The sequence below is a fragment of the Lampetra planeri genome, unplaced genomic scaffold, assembly GCF_965212315.1.
Source record: "Lampetra planeri unplaced genomic scaffold, kcLamPlan1.2.h2 scaffold_1093, whole genome shotgun sequence".
NCBI classification, from domain to species: domain Eukaryota; kingdom Metazoa; phylum Chordata; class Hyperoartia; order Petromyzontiformes; family Petromyzontidae; genus Lampetra; species Lampetra planeri.
The window spans coordinates 1-11,326 of NW_027613803.1; the positions used below are offsets into that span (position 1 = coordinate 1).

General features: G+C 41.3%; 2 protein-coding genes across 2 annotated transcripts; one reads left to right on the top strand and one right to left on the bottom strand.

The window, feature by feature from the left end:
• Nucleotides 1-1,612: 1,612 nt before the first annotated feature.
• LOC144738621 (heat shock 70 kDa protein 1-like) lies at nucleotides 1,613-3,531 on the bottom strand. The gene is given in 2 exon segments (XM_078621623.1): nucleotides 1,613-2,295; nucleotides 2,298-3,531. Coding segments are annotated over 2 exon segments (1,917 nt in total).
• A 2,946-nt stretch (nucleotides 3,532-6,477) lies between these two features.
• On the top strand, nucleotides 6,478-11,103 carry LOC144738623 (prostasin-like). Its single transcript, XM_078621626.1, has 6 exons — nucleotides 6,478-6,526; nucleotides 7,716-7,736; nucleotides 9,063-9,225; nucleotides 9,614-9,882; nucleotides 10,052-10,191; nucleotides 10,825-11,103. The coding sequence occupies exons 1-6, from the start codon at nucleotides 6,478-6,480 to the stop codon at nucleotides 11,101-11,103; spliced, it is 921 nt and encodes a 306-aa protein (XP_078477752.1).
• The last annotated feature ends 223 nt before the right edge of the window (nucleotides 11,104-11,326 follow it).

An 11,326-nucleotide genomic window follows, 5' to 3' on the forward strand; every position in this document is an offset into this window, starting at 1 on the left:
TCATGTTATTTAGTAAAATTGATGTTCGACGTATGACCAAATTTAACTCGGCTAACTGGATAGACGGACATATGCATGTTCGTCAGCTTTGACTAATTTAGCAGTAGCGGTTGACAATTACATCTCATAAATCCAATTTCGCTGGAAGTTTGAAAACAGGAGGAACGTCCCGGACCTCCGTTAGAGAACCCCTGGGATAAGGCTCCTTCTCACTTACCGCGGATTTCTGTGGTTCCGCTTGGGAACGAAAAACAACCGTTAGCAACCGAGCTAGTGCGCTTCAGTCCACATAGCGGCAGATGATCAACACGACGTTTGGCCCATTTCCGCCGGTGGTGCTCTTGGTTTCACAGCAACTGATAGTTGGACGAAAGCCCCCCGCTCACAACAGCTCTTCCAGCTGAGTCAAAAGGAGAGTTTAAATTCGCCAATCTACTCCCGAACTCGCCTACTAGCATCGGCTAATTGGCTAGCTTAGCTCTGGTACCTCACAAGCTAACACTTAGCGGTTCTCCGGGGTGTGGTTGGTGATTCGAAGCAGCGTCTCACTCTCCAGCATAATGTCTAGTTCCACCGAACCTTCCGGAAATTGACTCCTAAATACGACTACAAAAATCTGCGAACCATCCTCAACTTGGCCTTGTTTCTTCCACCGTTTTTGTTCAAGATGGCACAGAGCGATGGGGCGGGACTCAAGCGTTGACCGGAAAGAGATTTGTTGTTTATCCGGTGTGCTTTCTGGTTTAGAAATATAAGGTTATATATACACCGACCTAGATAACAATAATAATCCAGTGCAAAGGCTCCGAGGTTTGACCAAATGATAATTTTACTTCATACCATGTAGCTATATTCATGTTGAGGCCCGACACTCAAAAATAGAATGGACTTAAAGTAAATCATGAGTTATATTTAAAACCTAAAACAAAGACTTTTTCCAATTGTTATTTTAATTACATTATCTTAGTGATTCAGTACGCCTATATTTTCAATTATCAAAGTTCTTGAGAATTACTCTTTTACTATTATTACTGCTTGTCCTTTTTTTACCTGGTAATATGTTTGCTTAATCATATATTATGGTATTCTGCAACAGATATTGTATTTTTCGTTATATCTTGATATTCAGTTTAATACATGTGTCTTTTATTTTTATTCTAGAGGTGGTATATGTCGATAAGACTGTTGTTAAATCCTGTATCATGTCTGGTTCCAATGTCTGTGTGGACCTTTTTTCTATAACGCCGCAATTTTATTCAGATGTTATTAAGATTTGAAGTAGCAAGAGACAGGGGAGTCAGTCATTCGAATTCAATAGGTCTTTATTCAAAGTCTCTGTTTACAGAAAATGTCTTTGTACAGTGGAATGACTATGCATTGCAATGCTGTTTATTGACACACAGAAAAACATTGTTATATTTTGTAAAATGTCCTCTGAAAAGGACTTAACATTTTTGATCCCTGAACTTAAAAACGTAATAATATGTTGCTGAACCATAAGAACAAACAACCTCAACATGTTTAACAACAAGTGAAACATTGAGGGTTTTACGTGTTGTTTTAACTCGTACAGTCATACATCATTAACAGTGAGGACGGCACATTGTGGGATTTAGTCGACTTCTTCAATGGTTGGCCCCGTGGAGCTGGCTGCAGATGGTTGGCCAGGGCCGCCTGTAGGCATTCCTCCTTGATACAATTTGGTGATGATGGGCTGACACACTTTCTCCATCTCTTTCTGCTTTTCCTGGTACTCATCTTTAGTGGCCAGCTGGTTGTTCTCCAGCCAGCGAATGGTCTCATCACACTTGTCAATCACCATCTTCATTTCCTCCTCGCTGATCTTGCCCTTCAGTTTGTCGTCCTGCATGCTGGTCTTCATGTTGAAAGCGTAGGATTCCAGCGAGTTCTTGGCAGCAATGTTCTCCCTCTGAAGTTCATCTTCTGCTCTGTATTTGTCAGCTTCCTGCACCATCCTGTCGATCTCTTCTTTGCTCAGCCGGCCCTTGTCATTGGTGATGGTGATCTTGTTCTCTTTGCCGGTGCTTTTGTCCACCGCAGATACATTCAAGATGCCGTTGGCGTCGATGTCAAAGATCACCTCAATCTGTGGGACACCGCGTGGAGCCGGTGGGATTCCTGTCAGCTCAAACTTGCCCAGCAGGTTGTTGTCCTTTGTCATGGCTCGTTCTCCTTCATAGACCTGGATGAGGACCCCAGGCTGGTTGTCAGAGTAGGTGGTAAACACCTGGTTTTGCTTTGTGGGGATGGTGCTATTACGTTTAATCAGGGTGTCATGACTCCTCCAGCTGTCTCAATACCGAGGGACAGAGGCGCCACATCCAGCAGCAACAGATCCTGAACGTTGCTGGAGGTATCTCCTGAAAGAATGGCTGCTTGGACTGCAGCACCATAAGCCACCGCCTCATCCGGGTTGATGCTTTTGTTCAGCTCTTTGCCATTGAAGAATTCTTGCAAGAGTTTCTGGATCTTGGGGATTCGGGTGGAGCCTCCAACCAGGACAATGTCATGGATCTGCCCCTTGTCCATCTTAGCATCCTTCAGGGCTTTCTCCACAGGCAGTAACGTGTCCTTGAACAGGTCAGCACACATGTCCTCAAAGCGAGCCCTGGTGATGGACGTGTAGAAGTCAATTCCCTCAAACAGCGAATCAATCTCGATGCTGGCCTGACTACTGGATGACAGGGTTCTCTTGGCCCTCTCACAAGCTGTGCGCAGCCTCCTCAAAGCTCTTTTGTTGTCACCTATGTCCTTCTTATGTTTCTTCTTGAACTCTGCCACAAAATGCTTGACCAGCCGGTTGTCAAAATCTTCTCCGCCTAGGTGAGTGTCTCCAGCTGTGGATTTCACCTCAAAGATACCATCCTCAATAGCCAGGATGGACACATCGAAGGTGCCTCCGCCCAGGTCAAAAATCAGAACATTACGTTCCTTTGAGGTACCTTTGTCCATTCCATATGCGATGGCTGCTGCCGTCGGCTCATTGATGATCCTCAGGATGTTGAGTCCTGCAATGACTCCGGCATCTTTAGTCGCCTGGCGCTGCGAGTCGTTGAAGTACGCTGGGACTGTGACAACTGCATTAGATACTGTGCAGCCGAGGTAGCTCTCAGCAATCTCCTTCATCTTCACCAGGACCATGGAGGAAATCTCCTCAGGATAGAACACTTTCTCCTCTCCCTTGTACTCCACTTTAATACGGGGCTTTCCTCCATCTCCAATCACGTTAAAGGGCCAGAGTTTCATATCTGACTGCACCACTGGGTCATCAAACTTTCTTCCAATCAGTCGCTTGGCATCAAACACAGTGTTGCTGGGATTCATCGCCACCTGGTTCTTAGCTGCATCACCAATGAGCCTCTCCGTGTCAGTGAATGCGACGTAACTGGGAGTGGTCCTGTTGCCCTGGTCATTGGCAATGATTTCTACCTTTCCATGCTGGAAAACCCCCACACAGGAGTAGGTGGTGCCCAGGTCAATGCCTATCGCTGTTCGCTTCGCTGACGACATTTCTGCTTTTGAAGTTTGTGTCCTGAAAATGCAAAAACAAGTGTTAAAAGAGATGATACCATATGGGTAGTGACTAGTGACTTTTATTAAACTGTACATCTGTTTAACAACCAATATAATGAAACTTGAATAAATATTAACATAACAAATCAATAAGAAACTAAAATACTTCCAGGATTGTAGGATTGCCCTTAAATGACTTGGATGCTCTGATCATTGAAGAACCTAGTACATGTTGGAGCAGATCCATTCACATGGAAAGAAGTTGTTGGTTTTTTACATTGAATTTGTGGTAGTTTGCGCTCTTTATTTTAATTTCTCATGGAGATTAATGGTGTATGAATTATTATGTAATTTAGCAAATTGCATTACTTCTGTCACAGGTCTCAGAGCCTGCCACAATTGAATTTTAGTTGACGGTACAAGTTTAAGTGAAGTCACTTAATAGGAAGAGGAGGACAGGTTAGGGAGGGTTAGGAGGCTTGGAACGTTCAGGTGTGGGGGGATTTGGTAGCAATGTCTGCTGAAGCTTGAGAGACACATTCCGTCATTGTTACAGGAACAATAGACATCACCCAGATCAGAGGTTCAAATGTGAACAAATGTCTAAAATCCTGGTGTATTTTAAATAATACATACTTCAATGACATTTATAGTCATCTGAATGGGAAAAAACATTATGAATTTTCTCCTCCTTTCACTGTCCTGAGTGTGGTCGTCTGTTTTATACTAACATGCTCTGACAGGCAAAGAACATCAGCAAGAAGAACGAAGTCTTCAATCCACTCGAGGCAAGCTGGAGATGACAGCTTCAGGAGGCACCCATATTAATGTAAAGAATGTGCCTGCAGCGTGTTCTGTTCTAAAAGTCACACATATTTTGCATTGATGGGTATGTAGATACACCAACAAGTTTTCCACTGATGCAGACAGTGCACTGTGCTCAATGTGTAATGTGGCAGCTGCTCAACAATACATTCTGCTTGATACTGGTGCAAAACTGTTTTATTGGACATAATCGACTGTTGACCTATTTATAAACTTAATCATTATCATTATCATCATCATCATCATCATCATTATTATTGCCTCTTTCAAGGAAGACCTACCAACCTAGACAGACGCAGTCACAGTTGCAGACAAAACCATACAGACTTACCCAAAACACAAAAAAAACGCATTAAAATACAACTATTTCAAATTAAGTCAGGATTTTAAAGAGACAAACAACAAAGACATCCTATAAAAAACAATAATACAGACTACTTCACTGAATTCAACAAACGGACTTACTCGATTCGTTGTTATCTATATATCAGGTTTGTTAATATCTTACATGTCCGATAACAATAAACAATGTCGCACCATCACGAACGTCATAAGTTTACCTGTCAAAATATCAGGTTAAAAAAGTAGTTAAGTGGCACTTACTCAGACAGAGGACCGGTATTTCCGGCCGTTCGTTTCTGGTCTGTTGCCCGTTTCCTTCCCCGCTAGTCGAGCTGATGAGTTTGAATGACAGGGAATTCTCGGGCTCTTTTATCCATAAACCTTTTCCTTCCCGGTACATTCTCGATCTTTCATGACCTTTCTGTGAGTCGCTGAACCAATCAGAGCTCAGCAAAGGCGTCTTGGCGCGATGACGTCACGTGCTGCGTCAGGGTTTTACGTGGACCGGACGTACCGGACGGACCGGGAAGCTACGAGAACCTTCTGGTGTTTGTCGTCTTTCTTTTGTTTTCAGTATAACAGTAAAATCTGTTCAAGAAAAATGGATCTCAAGAACATTGACAAGGAACGATGTTTATTTGGGCAAACAAACAAAAAAACTCGGAATAAGAATGAAAATGTAACTTGATTTCAAGACATTACATGGACTGAAAAAATAGACAACTTGGGAAAAAAATCTATAATTTCGTTTTTTTCAATATACGTGTTTCCTTTTTTCATGCATTCTGTCAACTGTAGTGTCCGAATGGCTCGTCTGTAGCAGACGGGCAGAATGAACATACATATAAGCACTATGGAACCCACACAAACCCTTTTTTCCCACATGGAAATGACGTCATCGTGAGGCACGACCTTGGACGTAACCATATACGTAACCATGTATGTAAGTATTAATTATTGTATATTAAATTGCTGCCTGCCACAGTGTGTTTGTCTATACAACCACCAGATGGCGCTATTAACATGACACCCTCTCTCACAATAAGGTTGTGATATGTGACACTTCAGTATTTTACTTTTATTACTTTTCTTTTGAAGAACTTGAATTAGGGATTTCAGGTGCTTTTGTTTCCTAAAAAATAACGATTCCTCTGTGTTTAACTATGGCATTATCCATTATGTATGCTCATCTCTCTCTCGTTCTCTCTCTCTATTTAGATATCTCTCTCTAGAGAGAGAGAGTGTAATACTACAATGACAAGAGTAGAGCTTTACTTTAAATTATACAAATACTGTTTAGGTGTACAAAAGGTGTAAAAAAGTAGGTCAGTAAGTAGTCATCTAATTGTTTTTTTTGTTTTTTTTCATTTATCATTTATCGACCGCACAGGTCTTCCTTCCTGTCTCACCATAAACCTGTTTGGCTGCATTTCTCTTGCTCTGTGGCAGCCAGCCTTTGCTCCAACATTAAAGATATTTACATATTATTTCCATGCAGAATTTCATTAATGTTGTCAAAAGAATATATATTAACATATATTAAATCAATGACCTGAAAATATAGAGGTCTTCTAAACCTTAACACGTATTTTAAAACAAAGGCTTGCAGCTGAGCAGTCCATGTGGTTAAGCAGGTACGTCCTCCTGAAATGCGGTAGAGCGTATGAGCAGTGTGAGGTGTTGCTAGTGTGACATCAGGACAAATCACCTGACAGTAGGACAGGTTATAGGCTTCCTGTCTGAGTTTCATTTGAGATCATTTGGAGGAATCCCATCATGGCTTCCGCTCTGTCTGTTTTCCTGTGGCTGGTCCTCACACTTACCGGTGAGCTCTGACTCATTTAATGAAAGGAAATCCACAAGTTTCAGATTAAATATGTCTTTTCACTTTGTGTAGTCCTATTTGTCTTTGTTGACTGAATTATCACTGAAGGTTTTAACGCTTTAGGGTTTTGTCAGGAATTGTTACAGGGTACTACTGTACCCTGAAATTCATTCAGCTCAGGTCAGTCCAACACAGTCCAAAATATATTTTTATGCAGTAATACATCCTCCATGTTCACAGTGGATACAGTCATGTAGGTGTAAGTCTAATAAGAGGTTATTTGATTACAAAAAGGAGAGTGCTGCTATGGAAGAGGTCATTCAGACATTCGCGCATGTGTTTGTTATTTTACAAAAGAAAACTCATGGGAATAAGAAGAAGAAAAATGTGTAGTTGAAGGTCAGAATTGAAGAGTAAAGTTGACACACCCCGTTTTCTACAGTTGCTGACTATAATGTACAGTAAAATAACGCTTTTGCTGAATGTTTTTACCAGAGAACCACCAATCCCTCAATTCAAATGTTGATATTCATTGATTCATTGTTGTTGATGATATCAGACTGAACAACTCAGGTTGCCCAGGCTACTTGGAAACAATCAGTAACCGTTCTCCAAAAGTTCCATGATGTTTTAAAGGCAATTTTTCGTCGTAATTGGTATGTAACTTGGAGGAAGTGTTCAGAGTAAACCGGTGCCTGACTTTCCCAGAAACGTCTTCAGGTGGTAACAAAAATGTAACTAAACAGGAATGTTGAAGTCCAGGAGTGTCATTGGTACGTTTGCAAAAACAACTTTATCACAGCAGAGCGACATCAGAGAATCAAAGACTGAGTTATCTGTCACTGTCTCATGTAGGAAATATGTGTTGTCATTAATCAGCGTGACTTTGCAGATGAACAACCTATGATGTTTCACTGATGGCTGGTGGTGCGTTTGCGATTGTTGGTTTGGTTCTATTCCAGCAACTTGGATTTACTGAGCAGTAACCTCCACATAAAAAAACAAAACACACCCAAATTCGCACCTTTATATTTATAATACCCTATAGTCTGTTCATAGAAGGCTGTTAGAAGTTATTATTAGAAGAAATTGAGGAAGATTGATTTGCCCCTGAAATGTTTCAGAATTAAACAAACTTGACTCAACTGATTCAACCTGTACTGAACCCCATTTGTTGTCTCTCCCACAGGAAGTGATGGACAGCTGGATTGTGAGTTTGGTGTTCATACTTTTATTAAACTCATACAGCTTTTGCCATGAAAATAGGAAAACTGGTCTCACCTAGGTTTATATGTCACACAACTTGTAAAAAAGGTTGTGATGACTGTGCCACTTTATACCTCATCCATGTTTCCCCTTGGTTTAACGGTCTGTGTGGGTGACCTTTGCTGTCCCAAAACACCTTTATTCTACACTCTTCCACATCAAATAAACAAACATGATTTAATAGAGATTCAACATGTGATGATTGAATTGAATAGGCGATGTTCAGTATTTGAAATATTAACAAGTGTGAGAAACTTGACTATGGACTTGACAGAAAAACAGGAGATGGTTCATTGGATAGGATGGGTTAATCTGTGTGTGCGTGTGTGTATAATAGAATTAACATGTAACCCTACCTGTGTGTATGTACACACGTCTATACCGTATATGTGTGCAAGCTGATGATACATCAAGCCAGTGTGCCAGTTTAGTGACTTTTTCAGACCGCTCCATCCACTCTCTTTCAAAAAGGTGTTTAGCCGACAAAGCAGTGACTTTTTGTGTTACTGGAGACTTTTGGATGTTTTGGGAAAGCAGGTATTACAGTATTCTGCAGCTCCTGTCCTCCGGCTGCTGGTGCTGCCTTGAGCTCCTCCCCTGTCTCAAAGCACTCACAGGAGGTCAGCTCTGCACATCAATCCCTGCTACTGCATCCAGAGCACAGAGGAGAGCCCACCACCCCTTACCATCCCACATCCTCTCTGAAAAATGAACTGCTGCTGATCCCACTGCTAGTTTACAGAGGATGTACAACAAAAACAAGACTCAAAGAAGACATGTTCATTTGTAGTTCTAAACATATTTCTGGAGTATTTTTTACTTTGTCTCCTGTCAATGTTATTCTTCTCTCCTAAAAACAACCGACTTCTAGTGACTTTTATTTCAGCCTATTGCGCTTTTCCTTACCGTACTGTGGAGTTAGCAACACTGCATCAAGCTATGACTGCTATACAAGTGCTAACTGTTCTGCCATAGCTACTGGTAAAAGTCCTGTGCTTCCCCTATTTTAAATGCTAACTGCTTTATCTACAGTATGCCATTGCTAAATGTCCAGTGTGTTGGCTCTATAAACTCTTAACTCCTCTGTTCAGGCTGTATAATTGCTAACTTTTGCTGTGTGTTGGTTATATGTGTGCTAACTCTTTCTTGTATTCTTGTATCAGAATAACTTTATTGACGTTGTGCATACAAAGAAATGGAAAATATGAGCGCTAACTCTTGAGAGTTGGTCATATCAATGCTAATCTTCTTTTGTGGCGGCTTCTGTCAGCATGTGGCACAGCTCCACTGAACACAAAGATTGTTGGCGGCGAGGCCGCCGCAGCAGGGACCTGGCCCTGGCAGGCCAGTCTGCACAGTGATGGCAGCCATTTCTGTGGAGGATCACTGATCAACAACCAGTGGGTCCTGACTGCTGCTCACTGCTTTCCCAGGTGACTGTCACATGACTGAGACAGGTGCTATTTAGACTAATTTAATCCAAATCCAACATATTAAGTTTAGTGAGTGTAAAAGGATCCCCATTAGCTGCAGCAAGCTATTCTTCCTGGGGTCTTCTCATATTTTAAAACAAGACAAAATAACAGAATAACAGAACATATAGAAAAAAATAGAAAGCAGAAAACCAACAACAAAAAACAACAAAATAACCAGTGAAATTTGATGTTCCACCCTTTGCTCTGGTATTTATTGAAATGGAATGTGATTGGCGTCATCAATACAACACTCATCACTGACAGTCAGCTATCGTCAAATACCTTTAACATCATGTTTTGTTTTTCTTCTCTCCTCCACACTGTATTTGTGTCCTGTCTTTCTCAGCACAAGCACATCTGGTTTGGTGGTTTATCTCGGACGTGAAACCCAGCAGGGCGTGAATTCAAATGAGGAGTCTCGGTTGGTGTCCCAGGTCATCAGACACGAGGACTACGACTCAGAAACCATCGACAACGACATAGCCTTGTTGCAGCTGTCCTCGGCTGTCGAGTTCACCTCATACATCAGACCGGTGTGTTTGCCAACGCAGGGCAGCGTCTTTGACGCCGGAACCTCCTGCTGGATCACGGGATGGGGGAACATTGGCAGCGGGGGTGAGAATGAATGAATGAATGAATCCAGCTTGTTTTCCTTTTCAGCTAACTTCCTCTGCTTCTGTGTTTTTTATCTGGTTCATTTCAACCAGTTTTATCAATCACAGTTATATTTGGATCTAAAAAACAGAATTTTCAAGTGAATATTTATATTCCTTTTCTCTGTCAGTTCCTCTTGCCTTCCCCCAGCAGCTGCAGGAAGTTAACATCCCTGTGGTGTCAAATAGCCAGTGCAGTGCATCCTACTCGGGGATCACAAGCAACATGATTTGTGCCGGACTAACAGAGGGAGGAAAGGACTCATGCCAGGTGAACAAACCTGCTCAGTCAGCTTGTAACACAACAACCACTGATGTTCTCACTGATGTTCTCTCTAGCACCATCATGCGGTCAAAGTGAATTTTAAAAAATCATCATAGTTTTGGTTGAATTTGTCTGCTTCCTCAGAGAACTGGAATTCTTTATAGTGATTATACACAGTACAAAGATATTGTGTGTGATTTTCTTTGAACATAATAGAGGTAGAATGGTTAGGAATGAGGTAAATACAGACAATAAGATCAAATACAAAAATATGAGATAAAATACCAATAATAAGACAACACACAGAAAAATAAGACAAAATACAAGAAGATACAAAAAAGATATTTATATCATTTACAAGGGCATATACATGTAATGTTATAATTATTAGAAATATTATTCTAGGAGAGCAAATACCATTTTCATCACTGCCTTACAGCAGCAAAGTCAAAAACAATAGAATAAAGATAGATTGTAAACGTGCAATATGTACAGAAACTGTAAGTTAACATACAATACACAATATACACAAGAGAATATATACACAAGAGAATACATACATACACGGTAAATAGGAACATCATGAGGACCTTTTCTCAGTAATGGTGCTGGTGTTGACTCACGTACTCCTCCCTGCAGGGGGATTCTGGAGGTCCAATGGTGACAAAAAACGGTACGGTGTGGATTCAAACTGGAGTGGTGAGTTTTGGGAGAGGATGTGCTGAGCCCAACACTCCAGGAGTCTATGCCAGAGTGTCCCAGTACGAGTCGTGGATCAAAAGCCACATCCGCACCAACGAGCCGGGTTTCATCTCCTTTGGCTCCTCTGCACCTGGATCCTCTCACTTCACCTCCCTCTCTGCTCCTCTGCTGCTGTCCATCCTCCCTGCCTTCTTGTCTTTCGCTATACTCTCATGAGATGTTTTCATTGCCAGCTGACCTCATTCTGATAGTTTGTTGTCCTTCATGAAATCATATGCTTTGTATCAAATAAGGTCACTTGGTACAATTGAAATGATGGGCTATTAAAAAGGTGATACATGAAGTTGAAATGAAAGATTACAATCACATCTTATTTTTATGACAACTTAGACTTAACTTTCATTTTTTTAAATAAATTAATACAACAGATCAGGGAAAT

Bases quoted from the DNA above. Each gene is read 5' to 3' on its own strand.
- LOC144738623 (XM_078621626.1), top strand. From the start codon at position 6,478: ATGGCTTCCGCTCTGTCTGTTTTCCTGTGGCTGGTCCTCACACTTACC. The intron at 6,527-7,715 runs GTGAGCTCTGAC...TCTCTCCCACAG, and splicing joins GCTGGTCCTCACACTTACCG to GAAGTGATGGACAGCTGGAT. The intron at 9,226-9,613 runs GTGACTGTCACA...TGTCTTTCTCAG, and splicing joins GCTGCTCACTGCTTTCCCAG to CACAAGCACATCTGGTTTGG.